This window comes from Antennarius striatus, chromosome 23, assembly GCF_040054535.1.
Source record: "Antennarius striatus isolate MH-2024 chromosome 23, ASM4005453v1, whole genome shotgun sequence".
NCBI classification, from domain to species: Eukaryota; Metazoa; Chordata; class Actinopteri; order Lophiiformes; family Antennariidae; genus Antennarius; species Antennarius striatus.
This window is the reverse complement of record NC_090798.1, coordinates 4582547-4597528: the sequence shown is the minus strand read 5'-3', so window position 1 is coordinate 4597528 and position 14982 is coordinate 4582547. Positions and strand designations below refer to the sequence as shown.

At 39.5% G+C, this 14982-nt stretch overlaps 1 protein-coding gene across 1 annotated transcript in view; it reads left to right on the top strand.

Moving 5' to 3' along the window:
• trpc5a (transient receptor potential cation channel, subfamily C, member 5a) overlaps window positions 1-14982 on the top strand; it is an 81103-nt gene that overhangs the window by 63836 nt on the left and 2285 nt on the right. Inside the window, exons 11-17 of the mRNA XM_068308593.1 lie at window positions 779-918; window positions 2697-2897; window positions 3861-3982; window positions 8724-8919; window positions 8999-9208; window positions 13218-13259; window positions 14495-14584. Coding sequence (XP_068164694.1) covers window positions 779-918; window positions 2697-2897; window positions 3861-3982; window positions 8724-8919; window positions 8999-9208; window positions 13218-13259; window positions 14495-14584 — 1001 coding nt within the window. The remainder of the gene's footprint in view (window positions 1-778; window positions 919-2696; window positions 2898-3860; window positions 3983-8723; window positions 8920-8998; window positions 9209-13217; window positions 13260-14494; window positions 14585-14982) is intronic.

Here is a 14982-nt window from a genome sequence, read left to right as displayed (position 1 = left end):
ATTTTGAGGTCATTCTGATCCTGGAAGTTTTGTTGCATCCCTGGCAGAAGTCTGTACCCAGCATACATACCTACAGTGTTTGGTGTTCCTTCAAATATAAAGGACACTTGTATAAATTTTGTTTCAATAGCTGAAACATGCAGCTATGTTTTTTCCACAAAATGCATAAATCAGAAGAACCCATACTTTTTATTGGAGTCCATCACTTCCCTCATCGATCTCAATGCTCATTCCACCTTGAAAACTGCAGAATGCTTCTGTAGGGCAGCTGGATTGAAATTAGCTCATTTTGAAATATTATATAGATTTCTTTTGCTAGATTTGAAGAGAAGTGGGGTTGTGAATAAGTGATTATAGAAAAATACAAATTGATTTTGAAACAGATATATGCAAGCCTTTCTTCCCACCCCCCCATTACACCTAAACATAATCATGAAATCTCAGGAAGGCAGGTTTTTTTCAGGATAACAGATGAAATACAAATAAGACTCATGAATTATTTAGATTAAAACCTTGACTTTGTCCAAAGTCAGCCACACAGAATGAATGTGTTGGCTCTCCAAACTCTAAGCTGCTGCCAAGAGAAAGTATTCAACAATGGTTTGGTCATAGTGAGGAAGCCAAGCAAACAGAAACCACTGGTGGATGGCAATGCTCACACATGCATGACTGTGTTTGTACGTGTATATAACCTTCATGACGTGTGCGTGCGTGCGTGTGTGTGTGTGTGTGTGTGTGTGTGTGTGTGTGTGTGTGTGTGTGCGTGTGTGTGTTTCAGGCTTCATCTGGGCAGAAATTAAAGAGATGTGGGACGGGGGATTCACAGAGTACATCCACGACTGGTGGAACCTGATGGACTTCGCCATGAACTCGCTCTATCTGGCCACCATATCGCTGAAGATAGTGGCCTATGTTAAGGTAAACAGGAAGTAGAAGGATGCATCATCTGCCTTCCAAATAGTTAAACCGATAAAAGTGACTCATTGAAGTTCTGAAATGTAATCTGTGTGGAATTTACGTAAAGCAACATGACTGAAGACAAACTTAAATTCAATATCCCTGGTTTTCACCAGTAGTTGTGTTTCAGTACGGACCTGGAGTGACTCCTTGTTTTGGACTTGATACCCTTAAAAGGATATGTTAAAATTCATCAGGGCTTTTATTTTGTACAGGTAGGCATTTATTTCTTATATTGTTTAATAATTAGATTTGTTATTGCAGTGTTGAACTTCCTTATAAATTTAAAATCTACCGTTGTTTGCCCAGTCAAATCTAATGTACACTCTAGGAATACAAACACTCACTGTGTCTGTTTCACATTAAAAGACCTTCAGCTTTTCGGCAAAGAGAATTCCTTAAGTTTTAAGTAAGGATTTTATTGTGAAACATTTTCAGGGTGTTCCAATTCCAATATAGTAATGTAGAGTGCACTGTATCTCAGGACATGTATTTAATTCAGACTCACACCCTATGAATATATCTAAATCTGATGATTTACATCCTCTAATTTTATAGATGTGAATCTATAAATTACACATCTTTTCCCCCAAAGACATCGCTGTGTAAATTAATGACCAACATGTAGCAGAAGTTTACTGTCTCTTGGTAGCTAAAGCTGATTCAGTTAGGAGTCAGATTTGAAGCATTTTGTAAAGTACTTGATTCAACACTAAGTTCCAGTTCTGACTTTTACAGCTTTGGCTTTAATAATACTTTGTTTAACTGCATCTTCTGTATGCATACGAGATTAATCTATTGATTAATGGTGAATTCATGCAAGCACAGCAGACGGCAGGGCCATCTGCAGCAGCTGTGAGTCACTGATGGTGGCGGGTGGCCCTCCTACACAGGTCCCACACACACACGGTGTTATAATTACATACATACAGGCAAACAGACACACATGGAAGCAGCTGTTGTGCAATATATTATATATTTTTTGTCTTTTTCATCGTCTGACATAAAAATGACGGGCTGTACGTCTACACATAGTAATTTTTCTGTCTTGTGAATTATACTTAAACTTAACACAAACTGATTCCATCACAATTTGGTACAACTTTTGACATTTTGAATTTTATACCAAGGTTATTTTGTGTGGCTTTCAAGGAAAACTGTTTTAGTAGTAGGTGTACATTTACTTAATTACATTTTTCTTTGAGTGTTTTTTTTTTTTTTGAGTTGTCCTCAAAAGATGATTTTCAGAGATTGATCCTCTTTTTTGTAGAATATGCCATCATAATCTACGATTTATCTTGTGTTATAAAGAGAGATGACAGTCCCTCGCCAGATTTTGCTGCGTCATTGAGCATCTTCTTGTGAGACAGATATAGAGACAGACAAACAGACTGAGTCAGTGTATGAGCGAAGACGAAACAGAGTCTATAAATTAGCGAGTGTGCATCTGCGTGCTTTGTGTGTCTGTTGGCTGAATGCTAATAGAGGTAGAGCTAACAAGACAGACGTTCTGTGGAAGTCTAATGGCTGAATTTAGAATGAGGAGGAAGCCAACCATGAGACATCTGAGAGAGATGTGGTGATGGGATGGACTCAGACAGATACATGAATAAAAATAAAAAAAAGTCACAGAAACTGAGAATGCTGGGGGGAAAAAAATCTATAAATGTGTTTTTTCCTTCTTTCACGCGTTTCTGCCCTCCTCTTCCTCCCATCCCCCCCCCCTTTTTTTTTCCCAGTATAACTCCTCACGTCCCAGAGAGGAGTGGGAGATGTGGCATCCCACGTTGATAGCCGAGGCTCTGTTCGCCATCGCCAACATCTTCAGCTCCCTCAGACTCATCTCTCTCTTCACCGCCAACTCCCACCTCGGGCCACTGCAGATCTCGCTGGGCAGGATGCTGCTGGACATCCTCAAGTTTCTGTTCATTTACTGTCTGGTAAGACGTGATGTGTTGTGGCATAAACCATAATGCATGTAAAACACACTGATTGAATGAATTAATGCTAAATTCTTACATTTTTAACACAGGTGAAAATGTGAATTCCATCCATGTTAATCCACTTGAGCATATCCTCAATGATTATGTTTTTTTTTAATCGATTTACTATACAGCATTTGTAATGCAGTAGGTTTATTTTATATACTTTAAAGAGCTACCATGTCAGCATGGTGGCTAACCATGTGTCCAAGCTTTTTCTACTAGAGTGCCTCAAATATAAGACGTTATTTTTTCAAAAAAAATGTTTTGGGGTTTTTATGATTTAAAATCATACTAAATCTCTGTATTTTTTCAAAATTTAGAATATAAATTGTCCCAGAAAATAGGATGCATTCAAAGGATTCATAACCCTCATCGAACAGAACAAATCAACAAATTAAACGGTGGAAAAATCATGACTCGGCACACTTCAAAATGTGATTTGACAGGAATCAAAATAGAGCAGCAAACATATTTCACGAATAAAACAGTTCTTCTGTTTTCAAACAGCATTATTAATGAGGATGAGAAGGAGAAAACCAACAACACGTTGCTTCTTCCCTGATAGAAGATGCTCATTTCATTACATCACACTCATTAATCTCTTCTCCAGAGGACTCCTAACCTACAAAACGATCCACATGAGAACTGCTTCTCTCCCTGAAGTCCTAAAATCAATCCCAGTGAATCCAAGGAAGGGCTTTAGTGCAAAGCTGTTGTCCTGTTGGATGATAAGGGCGTATTATAAAATGAGCAGGGGGTCGGACTCTGTCACAAAATACAATGTCAGGCTGAGAAACTCTGACCAGCTTCATTTTATAATCCTCATGTGAGAAGTCTTGTTTCCATAGATACGTCTATTAGGACTTATTTCTGTGCGCCTCACCAGGCTTAACGCGAAATGGTGTATTTTCTCTTTAGGTCCTGCTGGCTTTTGCTAACGGTCTGAACCAGCTGTATTTCTACTATGAGACCAAGGCCTCCGAGGAACACAACAACTGCAAGGGCATCCGCTGTGAGAGGCAGAACAACGCCTTCTCAACGTGAGTACCATCCAGAGCGTGCGTGGTTCGGTCTATGAACGGTGCCTTGAGTCTCTAAAAGAAACACGAACGAGATGACAGCTCACAAGATTCTATTTATTTAATCCGATGAAACTATTTTAATAATCTTAAAATGGTTCCTAGATATTTGGTTTTTAACCTGCTGGTACATTTAAGTGTTTCTGTTTTGTGTTGTTGTTGTTGTTTTTTTATTGTCATGTCTCTATTTAGCTTTATGTGTATATTAGTTAGCAGCAGGACATCTGAATGGGATTATATATTACAGTTAAACAAATAATTCATTACTTTATAGTTACAGTTTATACAGATTATATGAAAATGAAAAATAAAGAATTACATAGATACTCAGATAGGACTTAGTTTTCAATATATGCTCAACACCATTTAATCTGGGTTGACCAATTTTTTTTTCTCCAGATGGGAAATAAACTTTACCAGGAAGAAAGTTTTGTTTTTGTTTTGTTTTTTCTGGTGTTGCCATATTTACGCTCACAAATGTGAAGAAAGCATCCATTAAACACCGTTCTGATCGATTAGTAGAGATTTTGTCACTTGCATCATTCTGACAATCTCATCATGTCTAAGTCGCACACAGTCGGGTTATTACCGCGTGTCGTTGCACCACATTAATGGTATGCAAACGATTCTGTCACAATGAAGTGCCGGTTCCTTCAATAGATTAATGTGCATGGGGCTTTTTTTTTTTTCAAGATGGGAAAATTTGCAAATATGGAGCGTCGGTCAGCGGTTGAACTCATTGAGAAGCCAAGTTTAAATTATGACTCATTTGGCGGCTCTGCAGAGCCAGTGTGACTTTGCTGAGGGAGGCAAAGTGACAGCCAAGCCGAACCAGTGGGACGAATATTGATGAGGCATGCGGTTTGCGTTAGATAATAACTGTATTGATTTGTGATGGATTCCATTACGGTCAAGCACTAGGATCAGCGATAGGACAGAGAGGAGAATAGATCACACTTCTAAATTTCTGCTGTGTTTCATTTAAACTGATGTTTGAGATATTCATCGCCAGATTATCAGTCGGTGTCTTTAACGCTGATCATCTTTTAAGCTGAAGCTTATGAAAAAATACCCAATGGGTGAGATTACGGGGACTCCAGAACTGTATTTATTTTTTAAGGACTGGCTAACATGTTTTGCATAATGTGTTGATCAAGATAAAAAAGGAACCTCGAGCAAATACTCTTGCAAATATATATTTGAAGTGCTGCTAATCCTACCCAATGGCTGTCTTTGAAATAAGCATTGTTGTTTCTGGTTTTCTCTGCTGTTGATGATGTGCTTCTGTTCACTTCAATGCACTGCAGCAATTTGCAACTGAGAACGAAAATTCCTTCCCACATTTTGAAGACTTTGTGCACATTTGATAAAAGTTTATCCTGCAATAAGTAACCCGATTGGTGGAGTTCATCCAATGTAGCTTCATCAAATACAGTGCTGCACAAGTTTAAGTATGAGGAAGTTATTTGCAAATCTTTGAACCATATATCCTCTTGGATCTCCAAGCTAAGCCAACAAACAGCAACATAAATCATGCCGTGATTTCTCAGCTGTTCTTCACCCCCGACGTGCTTCCACTGGATAAATGTCTGCAGCAGAGAAATCCGCCTCACGCCGGAGCTAAATGAGCGAGTAGATCGCCACGGCGACGCCTGAGAAGATACATTATGAAAACAGAGGGATGGATGCCCCGCAGGCAACCCAGAATGCATCAGCGTTTATGGGTTTTCAATGCATAGATCTGTGTGTGTGTGTGTGTTTGTGTGTGTGTGTGTGTGCGTGCGTGCGTGCGTGCGTGTGCGTGTGCGTGTGCGTGTGTGTGTGATCCTGATCCTCTCTGCTATAACTCACTCACACTTATCAACATTGATTTGGAAAATTTCCTGTTTCCGCTGGGGTGTCGACCCCCCCCCCCCCCCCGCAACTCCTCCCTCGTCTTCTCGCTCATCTCGACTTCACACATGCTTTATGTGTTGATCGTTTTACACCATGCACGATAAGTGTGTGCAAATGTTCCTCCACTTTATTTCACGTACTACAACATCTGTGTTTGTTCTCCCTCGGCGTCTATTCCGTATCTGCTCTCCTCCCCAGTATTTGTTCTCCTGCTATGAGGCTCAGTCACATCTGATGTAAAGACCTTTGGAATGAAGCAGTCGCACTATCTGAATCTAAATCGGGACACAGTAACGGTCACTTTTGAGTGTTTCCATTGCACTCACAGGTTTTAATGTGTAACTACAAGTTTTCCGACCAAGAGATCCGATAATAGCACCACAGTGAAGACCGTTCTCTGCAGCACCTTCTGTTCATTATCTTCAGCAAGCCAACAGCATCATGATGCCGCTCTAGTATGTTATTTTGGATAGCATGCTGACCTTATGTGTAACACAGATTCTGCATCCAATGAGATATTTCACATATGAGTTGATATTACATCGCAGCAACAGTTGGACGGCAAGTAAAATCATGTTCACTTCATAGAGTAAGGTTCTTCCAGATCTCACACCGTCTGCGCTGTTGGACATTTTCAGCTTTTTTTCTATAGTCTTTTTATCTCTGTTAGCCGCCGCTATCTACCTGTCCAAACTAAAAAACATAACCACCCTGTTATATCTGTATAGAAATGTGTTACTTCACTACAAGTATGCATAATTTTAACTAGGTTTGATTTATTTCTTCCTCTCGGCATATTAGCTTCACCCTGACAGGTCGTGCTGTATTTTTGGGGATCAGCTTCATTAAAGCTTTGAAACACAAGAAAATTACATCATGACTCAAATGACGACCCTGATATTTCTTTTTTGAATCGTTTCCAAACTCTTGTAGTTCCAGGATAAAGCAGGTCACTCGTCCGCTGTTATTTAAACGCTAAGTGTCTGCAGTCGGTCATATTCTCTGCGGGCTGCACTTGTGCTTCTGTTCACCACTGCAACTCTCAAAGAGGAAGATTAGCACTATGAGAATGGTTTAATTACACACTGTCTGGCTGCCAATGCTAAACTCAGAGAAACACTGCAGACGCCGTGTCACACAACAACACACACTCACACACACACACACCTAAACACACACACACACACACACACAAACACACACTCTGCCTCTCTCCTCCTCTCACTCAGCCTTCCTCCTACACAGCTGCATAAAAGCCAGCAGCCGATTGGCTGTGAGGATTAACTGTAGCGGCTAAAGACTCAAACCAGTGGACAGAGGGATGAGAGAGAGGAGTGGACGGAAAGGGACGAGGAGACAGGGAGTGAGGAGAGGAGACACGAAAGGAAGAAGGAATGACGAAGGAAAGGATACTAGAATGGAAAAAGGAGGAAGAGGAGTAGAATGACAAGGAGATGGGGGAAGAAAATAGGTAAAGAAGGAGTCAAGGAGAGGAGAAAAGAACAGGAGAAAAATAAGATGTTTGAAGAGAAGAAATGAATGAATACCAAATCATCTTAAGTTACAGTTAAGTTATTTTAAGTTAAGTTTATTAATTCATCTGGAGGATTTTATTGTTTTGTAAGTTTGGCTTTTAATGTTTATATTTTTTTCCTCAAATTTTTGTATTTTTTTCAATTGATCTTATGGTCTCTTTATGAGTTAAAATAAAGGAGTTTATAAGAAGATCTTTGTTTTTATCAGTACAAAGTATTGAAGAGGATCCAAGAAGAAGTGTATGTCACATACAGAACAGAATGTGAGGCGGTGAGGAAAGATAACATGAATCAATGAATGGACACTTACGATTGATTAAATTGAGCTTGAAAAAGATGACATCCTTACATTCTTTGTTCAAGTCCTCCATTTTTCTCGTTTCACCTTGCACTCGGTTGCTTCATTCATTTGTGATTTTCTCCACTCCCACTCCCACGTCACAGACATACACCCCTCTGTCACACTCTCTGATTGATACAGTGATTGTTTGCTGCCACGCAATTTATAGCACCACACTCCGACGCGCTGCACCAATAATAAACATTGGGCTGTTGAATATTTTATGCAGCGCAAATATAAATAACAGCCTGCAGACAAAGCTTCTCTCTGCCCTGACGGGTTCTGCCAATTGTTGCCTCATCAAATATTCAATAGGCTCTGTTGTAACTGTGACGGTTACACAAACAGGAGACGGATCAGAGCAGACAGCAATAAAACTAGGCGAGGAAGATGGAAGATCGTCTTCATCATTGTGCCAATGTGATGTTGGTGAAAGAGTCACTAAGAGGCAGGCAGGAGAGAAACACAGAATTTAGAGGTGAAATGTCAGCTGCTCTTTGACCTCGTCCTTAATTCTCCAACCGGCATGCTGGGCCAGTAGGTGGCGATAAAGTGTTTGTCAGCGATATGCCAAACACCACAGAAGAACATTCTGAACATACTGTATGTAGAAAGCTACTCTGTTTCAGTCAAATGATTCCTGTAGAATATTGGTGCATCAACCAATAGTCCGCTAAAGAAGAACATAACATTGGTGCTGACATAAACCAACCAATCACATCAAATGTTTTCATACAAGACATAAAAATCACTTTCAAAAACACATGTTTGTTGGGATGAAATGTTATGTTGATGTCAGGATAACAAATTTTAGTTTAATTGTCCAATTCAAACACAGCTTCCAGCCAGATATGGGGTGTAAAGTTGAACGCCTCTATTAACTATTTGAGCAACTGAATAAGTTGTGCTTGTCTTTCCTCTCCCTCCACAGGTTATTTGAGACACTTCAGTCTCTCTTCTGGTCCATATTTGGGCTGCTAAATCTCTACGTCACTAACGTGAAGGCCCGGCATGAGTTCACAGAGTTCATCGGGGCGACCATGTTCGGGACATACAACGTCATTTCTCTGGTGGTTCTCCTCAACATGCTCATTGCCATGATGAACAATTCTTACCAACTCATTGCTGTAAGTCATTTTCCAGTAAATCCTGAACATACGCAGCTCTTTAAAGTTTAAATTGGGGGAAAATTGTTGTGTCTTGCAGGACCACGCAGACATTGAGTGGAAGTTCGCCCGAACCAAGCTGTGGATGAGCTACTTTGATGAGGGTGGCACGCTACCACCACCGTTTAACATCATCCCGAGTCCCAAATCCATCTGGTACCTGCTCATGTGGCTCCACAACAAGTTGTGCAGACGGGGTCAGCCACCCGGGGAGGACACGCACAAATGTGAAAACCTCCGGGAATTCACGGTAAGGGAGGACACATCACGCATTTCACAGTGTTCCTGATCTTCATTGACTTTGTAGTGATTATATTAATGTGATAAACGATGGAATGATATTAGAGCTCACAGAAGTGATGACAAACTGTAACAAACCTATTATTAGTTAGTGCTTCTGTCGCTCTACTTTTTTATTTTCCAGCTGAGCGTTGCTGGGGTGAGATTAAACTAGACTCAGAGTAATTTTTGTAATTATTTGAGTCTCTACTTTTTATAAAACTGCTAAAGTTTTATTTGTTCATGCATAAACTTGAGTGCTGGCTGGAAAATATGTCTGTCATGGAAGAATCATACAAACAAGCTGTGAAAATCCCTGTCCGGGTTGCATGGGCCATATGCTGATATTCATGTTAAACAAGTCACCCGAGGATTCACAGACGGTAAATGTGACCCGAGACCCGGTTATATACGAGAGAAAAGAATGTTTTCTGGCCAAGAAAGATCAGTTTGGGTTTGACAGGAAGACAAGAAGCTGATATAATTACAAAAACATATTAGAGCTCCTTAGACTTCTTATACATTTTTAGGTCCCATATTGTGCTTTTTTTAATTCAGGTCATTCACCTCCCAGGTGTCCAACTACACTGTATCTGAGATGTATTGCCCTAAAGTGATCCGTGGTACTCAATATCTTTGATTGAATATGGTTAAAATCATTTCCGCTCTGAAACACACTGTATTAATGGGGCGTGCACGACAGTTGTCATGGACAATGACAGATATACTGTAGATAACACGTGAGCTAAGCTAATGCAAACTAATGAAACATGGGATTTTATCAGTAAGTTTTTTTCTCGTATTCTGTGTGTGTCTGTTCTGTGTGGGATGGCCACACCCATATCCAGGTGGACAATCGAATATGACTCAGGATAGGTCAATTTACTCAATTTATCAATCACCCCCAGAGATGACATAAGGTTCGACGCTTTATGAATCTGATCGTTTTTGATCATATCCAGCCATGAATCCCTTAAGATTCAAAATATCTATTGAAGCAGGAAGCGTTTGTTTTCCAGATTTGGTCGGGTTAGTGAAGACCACTATGTGTATGTAGAGACTTGAAAAACAATTATTTCCTAATAGGACCCCTTTAAATATTACAGAGTGACATTGCTGTGTTCTAATGAATGGCACTAGAAGACATTGAAACTCAATTTTTGACCCTCAAATTTCAAAGTCTGTAAGCGATGCGTTTCATTGATTTGAGTGTATTGATCAATGGTGCCAATACACTAGCAGGGTGACTGAGAAGTCTAATTGGAGGTGAGTCGCTCCACATGTTGCGTCGTCTGTCTCCTTGGGGATCTCTCCTGTCTGCCTTTACTTTACGTCTCTTCGTTTTTTCCAATCACAAGGTAAATTGTAATAACAATTTAAGCCGTTATTTAAACAGAATAAAATTCGACAGGTGCCTGTGGGAGTCAGTTGACTATGAAACATCTAAGGACATCTGGCGGGCAATGTCTGCAGAGAGGAAGTCTGGAGAAATGCATGGTGGGAAGTGAGAAGTGCGTGTAGACAGGGACAGAGCAAAATCAAAACAACATCTGTCATGATAACTGATGCTCTCCGAGAAATGTAGACATACACTTCGACAGAACGACCTTTTTATCATGGAAAAGGTGCTGGCCAAAACATTCTGCAATTCATTCTGAAGTTTAAATCTGAAATAACTCTTGTATTTACATGTAATCTATGAATTCTCTGAATGGGTAGTTTTCCATTCCCAAACTGTCGGTCTATGAATTGTATGTATGGTGCGCCATTGTCATTGTTACAAAATTTGAAAGTGAAACTTGATTTAATTTTAATTAGTGGGTGTAGGAATCAGTCAGCTTTTCCAAGAAATACCCTCAAAAAAAAGCATCAGAAGAACCAAAATTACTTCTTTGTCTTGATCCCATGTCATTAGACAAAAAAACATATTTGTTTTCACAGTAGAAAATTTTTTTCTGTTTCACCCAGAAAGACACACCTTATTTTAGCGTGATTAAAGTTCATGGGTTTGGTCAAGAAGAGATTGATTTTGGTTTATATTTAAATAAAAAGCCAGAAGGTGCAGAATAAATGATGTGGGAGAGAGATGCCTGTGTCTGATTTTCTACTTTACCTAGACTGAAGATCTAAAGACAAAAGGTTTAATATGCTCCACGGTTTATGAAATTGTGCAATTTCAAAGTCAAATCTGCCTTGAAGTTGGAGACGAGTGCTTGGGCCCGGTCTGGCAGACATGTCTGGAGAGTTCCTGCGAAATTCAAGGTGACAACTGTAACATTTGAAGAAATGTAGTGAAGCATAAATCAGCGTAAAAATAGATTTATAGCCCACAATCATTCAGGGCAGAAGGACTCGTGTTCCATTCTGCACAGAATAACACAACAATGCACAAGTGAAGTGGATGCTACACAAGGAATGCAATAATACAACTCAGGGATGGACATCAGCTGTTTGTCTGCAAGCACAGAAGCAACATGAGTGGAAAAATGCATTCTGATAAACACATTTAACAACCCGGTCATCTGGAGAGAGGCTCCGAGCCAGCAGTGAGGAACGATAAGGCTTCTTTATGCACATACACACACACACACACATACACACACACAGGGTGCTGCTGCCATGTTAGTTATGAGTTATATAACCCCCCCCACCCTCCCCACCCCCAGCCCACATAGGTTCACGGAGCCATTTACTGCAGAGATCTGATCACCGGTTAGAGTCGGTGTGTGTGTGTGTGTATGTGTGCAGAAAAACAGCGTGATATATGGTCAACGGTGGCAATGACTCCGAAGATGGGGGGGATGGATGAATCCAGGTTTGTGTGTGTGTGTGCGAGTGTGAGACGGCAGGGAGAGCGAAACACAAATGAGAAGCATGAATGGAACCGAAAGAGTGTGAAACGCGCCGAAAAGGAAATGGAGACAGAGAAACATGAATACAAGACCGAATGGAGAGTAAAACCGATAACGCATGGAGGGGAGATGAAGCAGAACTAGAGGAGATGAGAAGATGCTGCAAATATAAATGGAGTGGTGGAGATTATTAACTGTAAACTGTTAATAGAAAATAAAGAGACTGGAAGAATTTGAGGATCAGAAACGTCTTTTTTTTAAATGAAACTGCTCAAGTAACACGCTTGAATACGTTTTGAATTAATTTTTGTCTTTTTCAGAATAAAATCCTTCTCACTAAACAGTACAAGAGCATAACCCTCTACCAAGTCAACTCAATTTCCTCCATTACATCCTCACCTGCAATTTAGATTATCAAAAGCTGCTTCTACAATATGAATGTAAACAGAGAAAAACCTCTGTTGGTGTTAATAATATTCAAGATGGGTAAAATTAAAATCAAATATTTATTACAAAAAAATCCATATTCCTGGATGGTATCTTCTCCTCTTCAAACATATAGAGACACAAACCTGACATTCCCTCGTGTTCTTTCTGTGGTATCAGTTGATGCGTGAAAACGTGGAATTATAACCGCCTGCTTTGGCGCTGCAGCTCAGTTCTGTGAAAATAACCAGAGTTGCTCAGAGTGCACTTGAATAAATTGGCTCTGTCGTTACTATATAGATAAAAGAGACACTTTTCCTAATATTCATGCCTCGGATTCAGATTATAAACTGAATCTGACAGAGATTTCTCTCTCTCTCTCTCTCTCTCTCTCTCTCTCTCTCTCTCTCTCTGGATGATAGTATTTTTTATTATTTTAATAATTTTAGTGATAGTTTTGTTGTTTTCTGTGGTTGAATTTTTGTTTTTCTACTTAGTTATCAAGTGGATGTGTGATTGAAGTAGGTGATAATGTTCCTCAGTGAACTCTACGAGATGTAATAATGGTAACATTGTGTTTTTGTACCCAGTGCCTTTTAAATAAAGAAAATAGATCCTAAACAATTTCAACACAACAGATAAAAATGTGAAGTTTTCATGAATATAAAAACATATAATATGAACTATTTCTCTTCTTTGCAGGAACGCCACGCTGACAGTCTGATACAGAACCAGCATTATCAGGTCCGTACACCAACACACCTTCCTGTTTATATGTTTATTGCGTCATAACATTCACCCTTACTCCCTGCTTCAAAAATTCCACAGGGTTATCTTTGAGCTCCAAAAGATGTGAGCAACAAACACATATATGAACTTTGTCACGCTCATCCTAAAGTCAAACAAACATGAATAAGTGAGGTTCATCATAGGTTTGGCATGGAATCTATTGATATTCTGGTTTTGGAATTCCTCCCAAACATTCCCCCCCTAATTTTAGTTGAACTGAGAGAGAGAACATTTAATAAACTCTTCTGTAATATTATTTTGGCTGCTGTGAATGTAATTTTGATTTCTGTCAGAATTTGTGCGACGAATCAAGCGAGATGGAGCCCTTGTATTCTGACACCTCAGCTCTGGCAGGGACTGGAAACCCAGCAGTACTTTGTATTTGGCAGCACTGATTTTTTTACATCCATGCTTTAAGGACTGTTGTAAGAACCTACCCTTCACTTAAACTCAATGTGTGGTGGTGTGTTTTGGCCGAGACGGACAGCGACAGCATGCCAGACCGTTCCGTTTGGCAGTGGCAGGTGTCGATTGTGGGAGGACGCAGTGTGTGAGCCTGTAGCAGTGTGTCAGGGTTTGAATAGTCGCCCACTGAGCACCAAATGTTAGTGAAATCGTCTGTGGTCATTAAATCAATAAGGGTTACTCGCCTCATTGGTTGATTACTAAATGAAAGTGACATTTAAATGAATCAATTCCATGCAATGATTCTGCATTTATGACAGCAAGAGAAAAAAAAAAAAAAAAGAACATTATTTAAAAACTCTAAATGGGTAACTACGGTAACGATAAAAGTTTTCAAGAAAAAAAAAATGTGTAAATGAATATTTATATGAGCATATTACACAAGTGTGCACAGGCTCTAAGACATCACTAATTCATAGAGACACTGACCATGTACTGTATGACACTACAAACAAACAAAAAATTCCACGCACACAAATTTTCCCTTTTTAAGAGAGCGGCGCTTATTTGCCACTTGAATTAATTATTTTAATTACCATAATTTAAATGTCCTCGTGACCTAAGGTATAATACCAATTATTGCATGCATATTATCTTTAATTTTGGATTTTGCCCTTTTTTCTCACTTTAAACCTGGTTTATATTACAGGTAAATAAAATACACTAAAGAGACCAATAAAATAAAATGAGCGTCTTTAGTGACAGTTGCGATTTGTTTCTAACAGGAAGTGATCCGGAACCTGGTGAAGAGATACGTGGCAGCTATGATACGTAGCGCCAAGACGGATGAGGGACTGACAGAAGAGAACTTTAAGGTTTGTAAAACCTGTATTTGATCCTCTGTAAATACAATTTGTGTTCAAGAAAACCCTGAACATCCTATCTTGTGGTGTATAAAGAAATTAATCCAATTTGCAGACAACTTTTATGGCTTAGAAATGGACCAAACATCAATCAGTGTATGTCAGTGTAGAATATGTATCTACATCTACAACTCTGACTAACAGATGCAATAATGGTCCTTCTGGAGAATTCTCTGGTATTTCCAATTAATCGGAGCCATATAGTCTTCTGAGCTCTTTCTACTCCATAGTCTGTTTGCCATGATGCTTTCTGAACACTGAAGTGGAAAGTTTCTCAGGGCATTTTAATGAAAAAGCATCAGGTGCACATGGAGCTAAATTGCTCACAGCCTGTGTGTACATGCAGGCAG